The sequence below is a fragment of the Podarcis melisellensis genome (genome assembly GCF_964234715.1).
Source record: "Podarcis melisellensis genome assembly, chromosome: 8".
Classification (NCBI taxonomy): domain Eukaryota; kingdom Metazoa; phylum Chordata; class Lepidosauria; order Squamata; family Lacertidae; genus Podarcis; species Podarcis melisellensis.
This window is the reverse complement of record NC_138540.1, coordinates 83,686,322-83,700,895: the sequence shown is the minus strand read 5'-3', so window position 1 is coordinate 83,700,895 and position 14,574 is coordinate 83,686,322. Positions and strand designations below refer to the sequence as shown.

At 48.6% G+C, this 14,574-nt stretch overlaps 1 protein-coding gene across 2 annotated transcripts in view; it reads left to right on the top strand.

Annotated features, from left to right (window-relative positions):
• The window catches only part of HIF3A (hypoxia inducible factor 3 subunit alpha), a 59,663-nt gene that overhangs the window by 29,555 nt on the left and 15,534 nt on the right, over positions 1–14,574 (top strand). For both annotated transcript variants that reach the window (XM_081922020.1, XM_081922019.1), the window contains exons 3-8: positions 1,752–1,897; positions 5,827–5,911; positions 7,252–7,361; positions 9,139–9,353; positions 11,008–11,114; positions 13,791–13,938. In XM_081922020.1, the coding sequence (XP_081778146.1) occupies positions 1,752–1,897; positions 5,827–5,911; positions 7,252–7,361; positions 9,139–9,353; positions 11,008–11,114; positions 13,791–13,938 (811 nt within the window). The remainder of the gene's footprint in view (positions 1–1,751; positions 1,898–5,826; positions 5,912–7,251; positions 7,362–9,138; positions 9,354–11,007; positions 11,115–13,790; positions 13,939–14,574) is intronic.

Here is a 14,574-nt window from a genome sequence, read left to right as displayed (position 1 = left end):
GGGTAAAATATAGAGGGTATGAATTTGCTGAACCAATTTTTAAATGGAATACAAAAAAGGGAGGTGAGAGGAGGTCAGGAAAATAAGTAAATGAATGGTAAGAAATTGAAAAGAGGGATTTGTTTTCCTTTTTACTTTTTTATGTTAAATTTTGGTTTTTGTATTTATTTGTGCCTTTTTACTTTTCTGTCTATTGCTTTGTAACCTTTTCTCTGTTAAAATTTAATAAAATATCATTAAAAAAAAAGCATCCAAGTGGCTGGGCTGTGTGGAGCTGGGATTCTCCATTTTTGTTATCTGTACTAAATTCCACGGTTCCTAAGCCTGCCTTTCAAAAGTTTTGTTGTGTTGCAAGCTGACCCCCTGCCCTTTGCTGCTTGAAGGGCTTTTGGCCAGCTTCCTGATAGTAAGGGAGCTACAGGTATTTCCGTACATCTGTCCAGGTGTTTATAACTTCAGGGCTGAATTATTACAGTGAGTTCTGGGTGGACTGCTGAGACAGCTTCCCTTGGCTGCCAGTGTGCCCGTGGTCCAACAATTTTGGTACTTGTATACAAGGTGCTAAACAACACAGGGATTGTGTTACTTGAAAGATCTTCTTGTTCCCTAGATACCTGTTCAGGTTGTGTACTCATTGGCAGGTGGTGTGATAGCTGCTGAAGATACCCGATTCCTGCCCTGTGACATCCTAGCATTGCATCCCTTTTTTCATGGAGTCCTCTCCCTGTACAAATTAGCATCCATTGAAAGCCTTTTAGATTGACAACTCTTCCCTGACTGGAGATCTCAGCTGTGGCTTTCGTCAATTTCTGGGTGTTAAAATATGTACTGTGCCTACTGTGTCGTGTTTCCTGAAGGATTTTGCTTGGAAAGTTTTGGATGTAAAGCAACATCGGCCCCATTCAAACCATACATTTAAAGCGCTTTGATTCCACTTTAAACAGTCATCGCTTCCCCAAAAGAATCCTGGGAGCTGTAGTTTATTAAGGGCACTCAGAGTTGTTGGAAGACCTCACTGTTGCCATCTTAGAGCTACAATTCCCTGAGAAGAGGGATTGATTGTTATGCTGTTCTTGCTCCGGGAGTGCAGTGTGTGTATGTGTATTTCTATTAATGTAAAATCAAAAAACCATAATCAAATATACAAAACAAAGAAGCAGTACACAGAGTGTATTTTCCAAAAAAATAATAATCGCTTATTAAATTGATGTACCTCCTTTCATCACAGGATATCAGGGTGGTTCACAGAATAAATAAATAGGGAGCAGATAATGTTGAAAAATGAAAGCATCCAAACACATAGAGGAACCAAATTAGGATGAGGGAAGAAAGTTCTGCATATCGAAATTCGACATGTAAGAAATGTTCTGGGTTTTGTGAGTTATTTTCTCTGCAGTAGCCAAAGACCACACAATGTTGTACCACAGCGGGAGGTTTAAAGTTCGTAGCGTCTTCCATTTCTGGGCCCAAGGAGTTCTCAATGAAGCCCAGGATCATTGTAAGACGTTCCTTAGGTCAGAAAGCAGCATTTTGATCACCCCACAAGTTGCAAAGAGTGAGTGGCAAGGAGGCTTGAAAGGGGTATTCTCAGCAGGAGCCTTGAACTTCCAGATTGGTTGTTTCCAACAAGGTGCCTTGTGTATGTGCCATCTAGGCTGCCCCAGAGTTGCGGGTCCTGTCTCTGTGCCACGGCATGTACCTGAGCGAGCTTTTCCCTGAAGCAACTCTTTTTCTGCTTCCTTTAAAACCAGGAGAATGGAGAGATGAGGTGGAGGCAGAGGAGCAGGTGGACGCGTATTACCTGAAGGCCCTGGATGGCTTCCTCATGGTCCTGACCGAGGAAGGGGACATGATCTACCTCTCCGAGAACGTCAACAAGCACCTGGGCCTCAGTCAGGTGAGGCACTGCCACCTGGCCAGGACCAGAGGACACCTGTGCAGGTTGATGAGGTGGGGCACCTACAGAAGTCAGGGGGATGCTGTTCTGCAGTTCCACAAAACTGGCAGGAGGTATTTTGCCTGGACAGGTTAATCAGGGCGGGGAACCTTTCTCAGCTTGAAGGCTGGATTCCCTTCCAAGGGCCACATGCCAAAAATGTGTGGGGACGGGTGGGAAAGAGGGCAGGGCGATGGGCGTGACTCCCACCTTTGTGCACTTGGTTATGTTCCCAGTCGCATCTTTCTGTCCAGGCCTCTTTTGGTGATGGGAGATGAACCAGCTCTGATTCTCCTGCTGCCAAGAACTTCCTTGAGGCTAATTTTATTTCGGGCACTGGGGAGGGGAAGGGACGTCTAGCGTGGCTCTGAGTGCAGCTGAACTAAAACCACACACAAACACATTCATTTGCCACAAGCGGGTTCCCGGCAACTCTCTGCAGAAAGAGAGACTGGTGGTTGGTTCGCATCTGTCTGCCTTGGGAGACAAAGGAAGGGTGCGGTTTGGGGGGAGAAGCCCAAACTATTGGAGAATCACAGCGCCTGCTGTGGCTGTAAAGACCGATGCAGGAGAGACATGTTTTGTTGCAGCTGGGGTAGAGGAAGGCGTCCGGTTGTGCTGCTGCAAATGCACCATGGCATCCACCATATTTTTCGCTCTATAAGACGCACCCAACCATAAGACGCACCTAGTTTTTAGAGGAGGAAAAGAAGAAGAAAAATATTCTGAATCAAATGTCGTTGAAGAGGAAGGAGGAGGAGGGAGGACAGACTAAGGCGTCACAACAACAGGCGCTGTGCAGCTCTCCCTCTTGCTGTGCTGGCTTCAGGGGTAGCTGCGCAAAGCCTCTTCAGTGAAGCGGGAGAAACAGAGCAGCGTGGCTCCCCACTCCCAAAGAGCAGCTCAGGAGCGTGGGGCATCTGCTCGCAGCCTGCCCGCTGCTCCCAAACCTTCCCGGGGCTGCAGGGGGAAGCGGAGGTTGCCGGTAGAGCAGCGCGGCTCCACACCACCACCAAAGAGCTGCTCAGGAGCGTGCCGCACTCCGGCAATTTGGCTCCAGGGACCACACATTCGCTCCATAAGCTTTGTAAGAGGAAAAAAGTGTGTCTCATGTGTGGGATGTGAAACACAAGAGCAGTCAAGTACAACATTCCTAGAGTGAACATGTTTGTGCATGGGGAATAATGTTTGTCCAGCCAGCAGGTCAACTTCCTGTTTCCTTCTGGGCTGGGACAGACTTCCTCTGCATGTGACTAGAGGTGGGCGTGGCCTCACCTGTGCAGGTAAGGACAAAAGCACAGGGCAGGGCAGCCATCTCTCTCTCTTTGAATACATGCATCGAAGAAGCAACATCTGCTTAGCCAAAGATGCCCTCTTGGCCTCCAGCCAAGAGAGGACAAAGGGACTGTCTTCTTATAAGATAGATTCCAAGTGTATGTTACTTCATTAAGATAAGTCTGCCTTCTGGGATCTGATTGTGAACAGAATGTGAGTAAACTCTTTTTATACTTTTGTAAAAGACTGTGTCGTCTCTTCTATTTTATGAGGGAATAAGGGGAAAATACCAGAACAGTTATTATAGAGGCTTTAGTGAGCCTGAGCAAACGCAGCCGTTGCAAACTTAAAATAAAGGGGAATGTGTTACCCTGCTGAAATTGGGGAACTTGTTAACACAAGTTGGATAAGGATACAGTGGTACCTTGCAAGACGAAATTAATTCGTTCTGTGAGTTTTTTCGTCTTGCGAAGCACGGATTCCCTGGGTATTAACGGTTTTAAGAAAAAGGAAACAAACTTTCAAGACGTTTTCGTCTTGCGAAGCAAGCCCATAGGGAAATTCGTCTTGCGAAGCAACTCAAAAAACGAAAAACTCTTTCGTCTTGCGAGTTTTCCGTCTTACGAGGCATTCGTCTTGCGAGGTACCACTGTATAATCAGACAATGTATCGTGTCCTGCAAATCTGAACATTCCCACATTATGAAGTGAAAAATATGGTATTCTCTCTGCGCTCCTCCCAGTGGTTATTCCCGCTCTGGTCACTGCTGTAGATGCCACGACCTGACTTGTCTCCAGGCCTTTCGCATCATGTTTGCAGACATAACACAGATTTGGTCTGCCAACAGGCCTGGTGCCTGAAGCTTCCCGTAGATCACGCCCTCTCTAATGGGGGACTTGGCAAATTGTTTTTACTCTGGACATTTCTGCCGTGGGCAGCACAGGAACTTAAGATGGGCCCTGCTGAATTCAGCCAAAGTCCAGCATCCTCTTCTTCCAGTGGCCAACCAGTGGGAAAATCACCAGGAGGACATGATCACAACATCACTGTTCCTTGCTTGTGATTCTGTATGGCAGCTGTATGGCAGCTGGCATACAGAGGTTTCCTCTTCTGGCAACCATGATCTGTAATAGGAAGATGGGAAACTCCCCTGTTACTGTCAGGGTGAGGAGGTCATCCCAAGATTTTTCTTCCAGGCAGCTGCTTCCTAACCAAGACCCTGAGGGCAAATTCATTGAGGACTGGGGAAAGTTTACGGAATATCTGAAAACTATATGTGATGAACAGACAACGCTAGTGGGTTTTAAAGAGGCTTTGTGATAATACCAGGTATATTGTAAGAATGAAACTGAGATGGAAGGTTAATATCAAATCGGCAATACTACATAGAAAATGCGTAAAGATATGAAAAATGGATGATTGAGGGAGGTGCTGGCGGAAGTTCAAAAAATTGCAAATTTGTAAACATGGTTGTCAAAATTATTTGTAAAAGAAAACTTAATAAAAATTTATATATATAAAAAAAGACCCTGAGGGCAAAGGGGTATGGGTGGGCCTGGGCAGGAAGACAGCAGCCCGCCCAGAATATTAACAGGGCAGCCCGATGAAGATCAGTGTTTGGGGGCGAGAGCCTGTGACCTTTTGAAAGAGAGCGTTCATTGTGGAAGTGGTTGCTATGCACTTTGAAATTACTTATGCAACTTGGCAGTCCGGAAACAAAGGCTTTATATTGTCTTTATTTTGTGTGCACTGGAAAATTAAGGACAACGCTTTTCCTTCAGGCTTGCTGAATCGCACTCAGTGTTGGCATTTGTATTTTTTAAGGCGGAAAAAAAAAATCCCCTGTGGCAGATTGATTGCTGAATGGATTGTTTTATTTTACTGGAGTAGTTACAGCAGGATGATGCCTTTGAGGTTTCCCTCAGCCCTGTGATTTTGGGAGTGGAGATCTTGCCCTCAGGAAAGGGTTGCTAGAAAATAGCATTTTCCGGTTTCCACTTCCAAAATCTTGCTTTTCTTCTTAATCCAGAGAGAGAATTATTACATTTTTTCCAAAATATATTTTCAAATCATGCTGGGGTTTTATCTTTCCTCTTTAACTTTCCTCTTTTTGGAAACGGAATGCACGCAAGTTGCTGAAAACCAAGTTGAACCAATGCGTTTCTTTATCCCCCAAGTAACCAGAATTCTTGACACGAGCAAAATTCACTTTCCCCTCTGACGGTGCTGGTTGTACTGAGGCCGGCGGTTTTCTCCTGCGAAGCGCCTGCTCTGAAACAGCTGCAGACGTTTTTGCTCGAGACTCGAAAGCAACCTAAAAGCAAAACACAGGCGTTCGGGAAAATGTGCCCTTTGCGATATGTGATGCGGCTTTATTGAATTTCTGGCGTACGTGGGAGAGTGAAAGGGAACACAGGAAGGAGGTGGGATTTCTGATTGGCTGGCTCCAGAGAGCCCAGACCAACTGGCTGCTTTCTAGCAGATCTCGGCTCCTTTGCATGCGCTTCTAGCATATGGTGTCCCGCTAGGCTTAGCGGAGGCAGTGTGCTGGCTCCAACCTCTCCCCGCCCCGTGTGTTGCTTTCTGATGTCCCCAATTCTCTTTCCTTCCGCTAGCTGGAGCTCATTGGTCACAGCGTCTTTGACTTCATTCATCCCTGTGATCAAGAAGAACTGCAAGATGTATTGAGCCCAAGGCAAGGTGAGTGCCTCTCCGCCATCCTCTCCCATGCATGCCCGTTGGGCCTTGAGAAATGTTCCTCCCCATGACCCACACACAAACAGAGCGTCTTTATCTCACAGACTCCTCGTGATGTGCTAATAGCAGACGTGGACCCCCCCCCATCTGCACTGTGCGTTTGAAGCAGGAATATTGCCGCTTTAAGCAATCGTGGCTTCCCCCAAAGGATTCTGGGAAGTGTGGTTTGTTAAGGGGAGGGGGCTGAGAGCTGTTCAGGGGCTCCTTCCAGAGCTACAGTTCCCAGAGTGGCTTAACAGTCAACCCCTCTTCCCAGGGAACTATGGGAACTGTAGTTCCCGGAGGAGAATTAAGAGTCTCCTAATGACTCTCAGCACCCAAAACAAACTACAACTCCCAGGGTTCTTGGGGAGAAGCCATGTCTGTTTAAAGTGGTAGCATAGGACTTTAAAAATGTATGTTGTAGAGGCGGCCTTATTCTCCCACTGTCATGAAAACAACCAGGGAGGTGTCGGCAGACTCGCAGGAGTAACAGAAGTACAGTCATACCTCGGGTTAGATATGCTTCAGGTTAAGCGTTTTCAGGCGACCCGGAAGTAATGGAACGCGTCACTTCCAGGTTTCGCCGCATGCGCAGAGGCTCAAAATGACGTCATGCGCGGAAGCGGCAAAACGTGACCCGCAGACGCGCAGTCACGTGGTACGTTCTGCTCAGGATGCGAACAGGGCTCCGGAACGGATCCTGTTCGCATCCAGAGGTACCACTGTACAAAAACGCTTTTAAAAGAAATGGGTGGAGGGTGAACTTTCATAGAGTTGGGGAGGCCTGAAAAACTACTTGGTGTGCATGCTCACAGTAGGCATGGAATGTGTGGCTTTTGGTGGGGAGAAAGAGCAAAAAAATGGGGTGGAATGCAATGGAACGGAATATCCTCACGAGGGCCCTGTGAGGGTCAGGTTGAGAGATTGCGACTTGCCCGAGGTCACCCACCAGCTTGGGTAAGTATATGCTGCTCTCTCCCTCCCTATTCTATCCTAAAAACAGCCCTGTGAGGTAGGCTAGGCTGAGAGACAATGACCAGACGGAGGCCACCCATTGAGCTTCATGGCTGAGGGGTGGGATTTGAACCCACTTCTCCCAGGTCTAGTGTGGCACATGGCACTGCCCTCCCTACATTTTCTTACGTTTATATGTGCGGACTAGATTTCCCCTTCTCCGCTTCCTGCCACAGAAGAAGTACATTCTCCTCCCTTCCCAACTCCTGCTCCATCACTGCACCAGCCTTTGGACTTGTGCGCCCCAGATCTTGACAGGCTTTTCCATCTCTAATTCCGCCCCCCAGGTTTCTCAAAGAAGAAGGAGGTGAAGACGGAACGCAGCTTCTCCCTGCGCATGAAGAGCACCCTCACGACCAGGGGGCGCACCGTCAACCTCAAGTCCGCCACCTGGAAAGTGAGCGAATGCGTCTTAAGAGGGTGTGCATGGAACCAAATGGGTTTTGTGTTGGGAGTATGGGGGAAAGAGGGCTCTTTTCACAAAGTGGGGCAATGCCACCCCCCTGGGGGACGCTGGAACAATCCAGAGGGGCGGTAGTAGCCTCGGTTGCAAGGCCGGGGGGGGGTAGGGAAGGAGCGTTGAATAAAAATAATGGGGACGGTAAAGAAACCTACATGCATAAAAGAAAACAAATTTGTCCCTGCATCTTTCTGTTTGTTTTCTTAAAGAAGGTAGCTTTCCAGGGGGGCATGGAGTAATAGGTTGTTGTTTTGTTCCTGAAAAGGGTTCAGATAAAGAGAGACGTGGGTGGCGCTGTGGGTTAAACCACAGAGCCTAGGGCTTGCTGATCAGAAGGTCGGCGGTTCGAATCCCCACGATGGGGTGAGCTCCCGTTGCTGGGTCCCTGCTCCTGCCATCCTAGCAGTTTGAAAGCACGTCAAAGTGCAAGTAGATAAATAGGTACCACTCCAGCGGGAAGGTAAACGGCGTTTCCGTGCGCTGCTCTGGTTTGCCAGAAGTGGCTTAGTCATGCTGGCCACATGACCTGGAAGCTGTACGCCGGCTCCCTTGGCCAATAAAGCGAGATGAGTGCCGCAACCCCAGAGTCATCTGCGACTGGACCTAATGGTCAGGGGTCCCTTTACCCTTTACCTTTAGTTCAAATAAGTTTGGGAATCTCCTCTAGAGCAAAGTGCCACTCTGGAAAAAGGAGGGCCTTACTGTGGCAACGGTACTGAGGGCATCGTTATAGAAACGAGGGGGCTGAAAACCATGGCTTGGACCAGCACCAAGGCAGCACAAAATGGTGATGATGATGATGTTACCTATATTTATATTTTTTGGTGGGATTGCACATATGACTGCTATCTTCCTTGAATGTGTGTGTGTGTGTGTGTGTATATACAGTGGTACCTTGGTAGTCGAACGGCTTGGCTCCCAAACTACACAAACCCAGAAGTGAGTGTTACAGTTTGCGAACATTTTTCAGAAGCCAAATGTATTCCGCGGCTTCCAATTGAGGGCAGGAAGCTCCTGCAGCCAATCGGAAGCCGCACCTTGGTTTTCGAACCATTTCGGGAATCAAACGGACTCCCGGAACAGATTAAATTTGAGAACCAAGATACCACTGTATATTCTTTTCCCCATCACTGTTAAGGTGGGATAGACACATCGTACCGACGTGTGATGGGTGGTTTTGTATTTGCAACTCATTATCTGAAAATTAGAGACGCAGGTGGCGCTGTGGGTTAAACCACAGAGCCTAGGGCTTGCCGGTCAGAAGGTGGGCGGTTCAAATCCCCGTGATGGAGCGAGTTCCCATTGCTCGGTCCCTGCTCCTGCCAGCCTAGCAGTTCGAAAGCACGTCAAAGTGCAAGTAGATAAATAGGTACCACTCCGGCGGGAAGGTAAACGGCGTTTCCGTGCGCTGCTCTGGTTTGCCAGAAGCGGCGTAGTCATTCTGGCCACATGACCTGGAAGCTGTACGCCGGCTCCCTCGGCCAATAAAGTGAGATGAGCGCCACAACCCCAGAATTGGTCACGACGGGACCTAGTGGTCAAGGGTCCCTTTACCTTTACATCTGAAAATTAAAGTCTTAAAAACCCAAGCAGCATGAATGAAAATGTAAGGATGTTTCTGAGAGGCAGCGCCATCTTAGAACAGCTTCTGGAGGCGGGTCTGTGAAGGAATTGGTGGGTTGGAACTGCCCCAATTCTTCTTCTCCTCTCGCAGGTGCTCCATTGCTCCGGCCATATGCGGTCCTATGCGCCCGCCAAGCCAGCAGGGGGGAAGGAGGCAGAAGGCGGCTTCGTGGAGCCCCCTTTGCGGTGTTTGGTGCTGATCTGCGAGGCCATCCCTCACCCCGCTAACATCGAGACCCCGCTGGACAGCGGCACCTTCCTCAGCCGCCATACCATGGACATGAAGTTTACCTATTGCGACGACAGGTGAGCATGAGGCACAGAGGGCTGGGAAATTGCGCCGGGTGAGGCTGGTGGGAGTTGCCATCCGAAACGGCCGTGCTGGGGTACTAGATAAACTAACTAGATAAACTAACAGGAAGGATTCGAAACCGGCAGGACCATAAATTCATGGAAGACTGGAGTAAATTTACGGACTACTTGAAAAGTATTTGTGAAGATCAGACAACGTTTGTAGGTTTGCAAGACGTTTTGTGAGGAGTATTATTGGAAGTATTGCAAAAATGGAGAAGGGGAAGGATGATTTGTTAAAGAGATGTAAAGGCAATATGAAGTTAAGAAATGCATAAGAAGTGGTTAAAACGGTGGATCATCAGAGGTGCTGCTGGAAGTCTAAAAAGATTGTATAAGTGATAAGTTTTGTGGTACATTTTATAATTTGTATGTTAAAATCAATATATATATAAACGGCCGTGCTGGCTGGCGCTCGCAGGGCTAGCAGAGCAACTGGAATAAAGCATACAGAGCCCAGAGAGAAAGGAACCTTCTAATACTTCACCCGATGGCAAATGGAACAAGAACAGTATATAACTTGAGGAGGATTGTATTTACAGGCCAAGTTCAGGGCCAGGGGGCATGTTCAGCCACGCTTTCTGAGGTAAACTTCCTTCAGAAGGTCAAATCTGAATGGTCTTCCTCACTGACAGCGAATTTCCAGCTGACTCCAGACAGTCAGTCTGCAGTCTGCTGGACAAATACAGTGGTACCTCTGGTTGCAAACGGGATCCGTTCTGGAGGACCGTTCGCAACACGAAAGGAGCGCAACCTGCAGCGGTGCGTCTACGCACGCGTGGGTTGCGATTTGCAGCTTCTGTGCATGCGCTTGGTGCCATTTTGTGCATCTGCGCATGCGCAAGCGGCGAAACCTGGAAGTAATCCTTTCTGGTACTTCCGGGTTGCCGCGGGACGCAACCTGAAAAAATGTAACACGAAGCAAGCGTAACATGAAGTATGACTGTAGCAGAATTAACTCAGGGTCCTCAACGTTGAACTGATGGGAGTTGTTGTCCATAGCATTTGGAAGAAAACCAGGCTGACAAAGACCAGGATCAGGCCATGAGCTGAGGCAGTCCATTGGAGGCAGTTGGTGGGGGAGCCTGGGGATCCCATGTTCCGGCACTTTCCGGGGACGGGCAATGCAGCGCCCGCCTCCTGCTTGAGAATTAGGATCTCTTTTGTGGCTCTGCTGGGTGTCTCTCCCACCCTACTTTTCCCTGGCAGTTTTTGAGGACTCCCCACCCCCAAAGTTACAGGAGGAAGTGATGAATGAGAGGGAGATATTGGCGGTGACAGGACTTCTCTGAAATGAGGGGGGATTTTTCTGCCGTCTTGCCTCGAGGGCAGTGAAGAAAGAAGCATGAGGGACATGCAGAGCCCATAGTGGCTCCTGTAGTCATGATCTTACGCAAAAACCGCTTTGCAATGTCTGTCTGAAAAGCGATATATAAATACTGGAAATAAATAAAATAAAATAAAATAAGGGAGTTGTTTTTTGGTATCTGAGCCCCTAGGCCATTGATGTGGTGGTTTTGTAAAGGTACATGTGAACTGGAAGAGTTGCCTCCACCCTTGGTTAGAGATCTTCCACTCTGCCTCTCTCACGTGACATTTCCCCGGGCAGGATTGCAGAGGTGGCTGGTTACACGCCTGAAGACTTGCTGGGCTGCTCCATTTATGAGTATATCCACGCCCTGGACTCCGATTCTGTCAGCAAGAGCATCAACACCCGTAAGTTACACCTTCCCTGAGTGTCACACACACATACGCATGGAGCGGGATCCTGATCTGGGGAAAACCGTTCCCTGCAGCAAAAATGGAAAAGAGAAGAACTTTGACTGCATTTGTGCGCCATACTTTAAAGAGTCATGGCTTCTCCCAGAGAATTCTGGGAGATGAGAGATGTTAGGAGGCCCCTCTGATCCCAGAGCTACAGTTCCTTGAGTGATTTAACAATCCATCCTTCTGCCCAGGGGATTATGGGAACTGTGGTTCCGGGAGAGCAATGGGGTGTCCTAACAACTGTCGGCATTTTTAAGCAACCGCAGCTCCCAGAATCCTTAGGGGGAAACCATGGCTGTTTAAAGTGGTATCATTGCACTTTAAATGTGTGCAGATGTGGCCTTCCTCCAGTTTGCTTTATCGCAGCCTTGGCGCAGGGTACAGAACGTAGTATCAGGAATCAAAGCCATGCCTCTCACTTCTCCTAAACAAAGTTTCTAGTCCTTAAGCTTGAAGAGGTGTTGGGTAGAACCTCAGAATACAGAGACAGCTTGGTCTGCCTTATTCTTTGCCTGTTTCTCTGTGGCTGGTGGAAGCAGGGTAAACGAAAGGCCAAATGGTCAGATAAATGCTAATTTCATTTGCATGTTTCATGCAGGCTTCTGGATTCAGCTTTTTGTGTGTGCTTAAATGTATATTTTTTACACACATTTAAGCACACGCAATATGGAACCAAAGAGAACCAACAGGACAGCTGCTGTGCCCTGGGCCGGTTCCTTCTGTTAATCAGGCATCGTAATACAGAGAAGCTGATTTCTTTGCAACGTTGCCTGTCTCTATTTTAAAAAGCAAGTTCCTAGTCCGCATTATTTTAAAGGCAAAAACTGGGAAACCGAAATCAACAGAGTTGGCTGATGCCTTCCTTGCGGCTCCCAGTTTTTCTTGCTTCCCCGCCTGCGCTGTCATTCAACATCCCTGTCGCAGTACATTCCCCCCCAAAATCCCCCACAAACTCTTCAGTTTCCTTTCCCTTGTTGCTGGCACTGAATGTAGAGTGGATTCTGAGGTGGTTGAGCCATCATGAAATGATGTTTCTGGCAGAGTGGACCATTCCTGTGCAGTGCTTTCAACAAGCCACAGACAACGCGGGGCGAGAACTCCTGTGAGGTCCCTTCGAAAGGGGGTGACTTAGTGAGGGAACAGTGGACACAATCTCTCCAATTTCTGCTGCAGATAAGAGCAGGTCTTTGTCAACCTGGTGTTTCCCCAGGTTTTTTGGATTACAGCTCCCATGAGCTCCAGAAAACCTGTTTCTGCTGGCTGGGACTCATCTGAGTTGTCACCTGACACGACCAAGCTGGCTGAGGCTCATGGGAGTTGTAGTCCAAGACAGCCCCGCTGGCTGGAGCTGGTCAGAATTGTAGGCCACATTCACACTAAGCAGTCCTGGCTTGCCGCAAGGAATTTTGGGGCCTGCAAGAGTGTGCTGAGAATTGCTTTGAGACCCCAGTATACCTCCCAGAGCTGCAATTCTCAGCATCAAGAGGGGTTGATTGCTAAACCACCCTAGGAACTGTAGTTCTGTGAGGGGAATAGTAAAGGTAAAGGGACCCCTGACCATTAGGTCCAGTTGTGGCTGACTCTGGGGTTGCGGCGCTCATCTCGCTTTATTGGCCGAGGGAGCCTGCGTACAGCTTCCGGGTCATGTGGCCAGCATGACTAAGCCGCTTCTGGCGAACCAGAGCAGCGCACAGGAACGCCGTTTACCTTTCCGCCGGAGCGGTACCTATTTATCTACTTGCACTGGTGTGCTTTCGAACTGCTAGGTTGGCAGGATCTGGAATCAAGCAATGGGAGCTCACCCCGTTGCGGTGATTCGAACCGCCGACCTTCTAATCGGCAAGTCCTACGCTCTGTGGTTTAACCCAGAGCACCACACGCGTCCCTGAGAGGAATAGGCCTCCCCTAAACACTCTAAACACCCTAAATGCGGGTGGTGCTGTGGGTTAAACCACAGAGCCTAGCGTTTGCCAATCAGAAGGTCGGCAGTTTGAATCCCTGTTACGGGGTGAGCTCCCGTTGCTCAGTCCCTTCTCCTGCCAACCTAACAGTTCGAAAGCACGTCCAAGTGCAAGTAGATAAATAGGTACCGCTCTTGCAGGAAGGTAAACGGCGTTTCCGTGCACTGCTCTGGTTTGCCAGAAGCGGCTTAGTCATGCTGGCCACATGACCCGGAAGCTGCACGCCGGCTCCTTCAGCCAGTAAAGCGAGATGAGCGCCGCAACCCCAGAGTCATTTGCTACTGGACCTAACGGTCAGGGGTCCCTTCACCTAAACACTCTCATCACCCTTAACAACTAAATACAGCTCCCAGAATTCTTTTGGGGGAGCCAGGACTGTGTCAAGTTTCAATGCCTTAAATGTGGATGCAGCCTTAGCCCAACGCATCAGGAGGGCACCACTGTGGCGAAAAGGGCCTTGCAGGCATTTAAAGATGAGTGGGACGCTCTGCGTCAAGAGGGACAAAATCTGCCTTGGTGGGGGATTTCCAGTTCCGTAAGTGACTAGCTTGTAAACAAGAGCGGCGGCCGCCTGTTCCGCCTTCCTGTCTCGCCGCCTCCACCTCCCAGCTTATCCGTTTGTCTGTCTGTTCTAGACTGTCTGTGTTTCACTTCCTTCTGGTAGTGCTGAGCAAGGGGCAGGCGGTTACCGGTCATTACCGTTTCCTGGCCAGGAACGGCGGCTACCTGTGGACCCAGACTCAAGCCACGGTCATCTCCAGCAGCAAGAACTCCCAGCCCGAGAGCATTGTCTGCGTACACTTCATCTTGAGGTCAGAGTTGGGGAAGGGGTGGTGTGTCTCTTGTGTTTCTGACCCCCCCAGATAAATGAACCATCCTGGACTGGGAGGCTTGTAGGAACGGTGAATGTTATATAGAGATGCCCTAGAGTTTTTTTGTTTAGTTTAGTTGGCGTGGTGGTGACAAGAGCGACTTCAATTTTCTTGCAATCAAATGACTACCGTCTTGTCATTACGTTCTCTAAATTGACAACATTCCCACTGTGGAGTCCTTTACCACTTACATTCCCTTTCCCGCAGAGTGTTTTTAAATTAAATTAAATTAATTTTAAGTGTAGAGAAATGCAGAAGGAAAACAAAGGAACCAGAAATGCAAATTGACACAGTCTTGGAGGACAGAAATATAATACAGCTCAGAAGGAACAACGAACTGTCATCTAGCATTCTCGGGCTTTCCTCAGAGATTTAGCAAGTAGAGCAGGCATAGGCAAACTCCAGTCCTCCAGATGTTTGTGACTACAATTCCCATCATCCCTGACCGTTGGTCCTGTTAGCTAGGGATGATGGGAATTGTAGTCCCAAACATCTGGAGGGTCGGAGTTTGCCTAGGTCTGATAGAAAGCATATGAACAAAAAAAAGCACGCAACCCCATGTGGCTTTCAGATTTT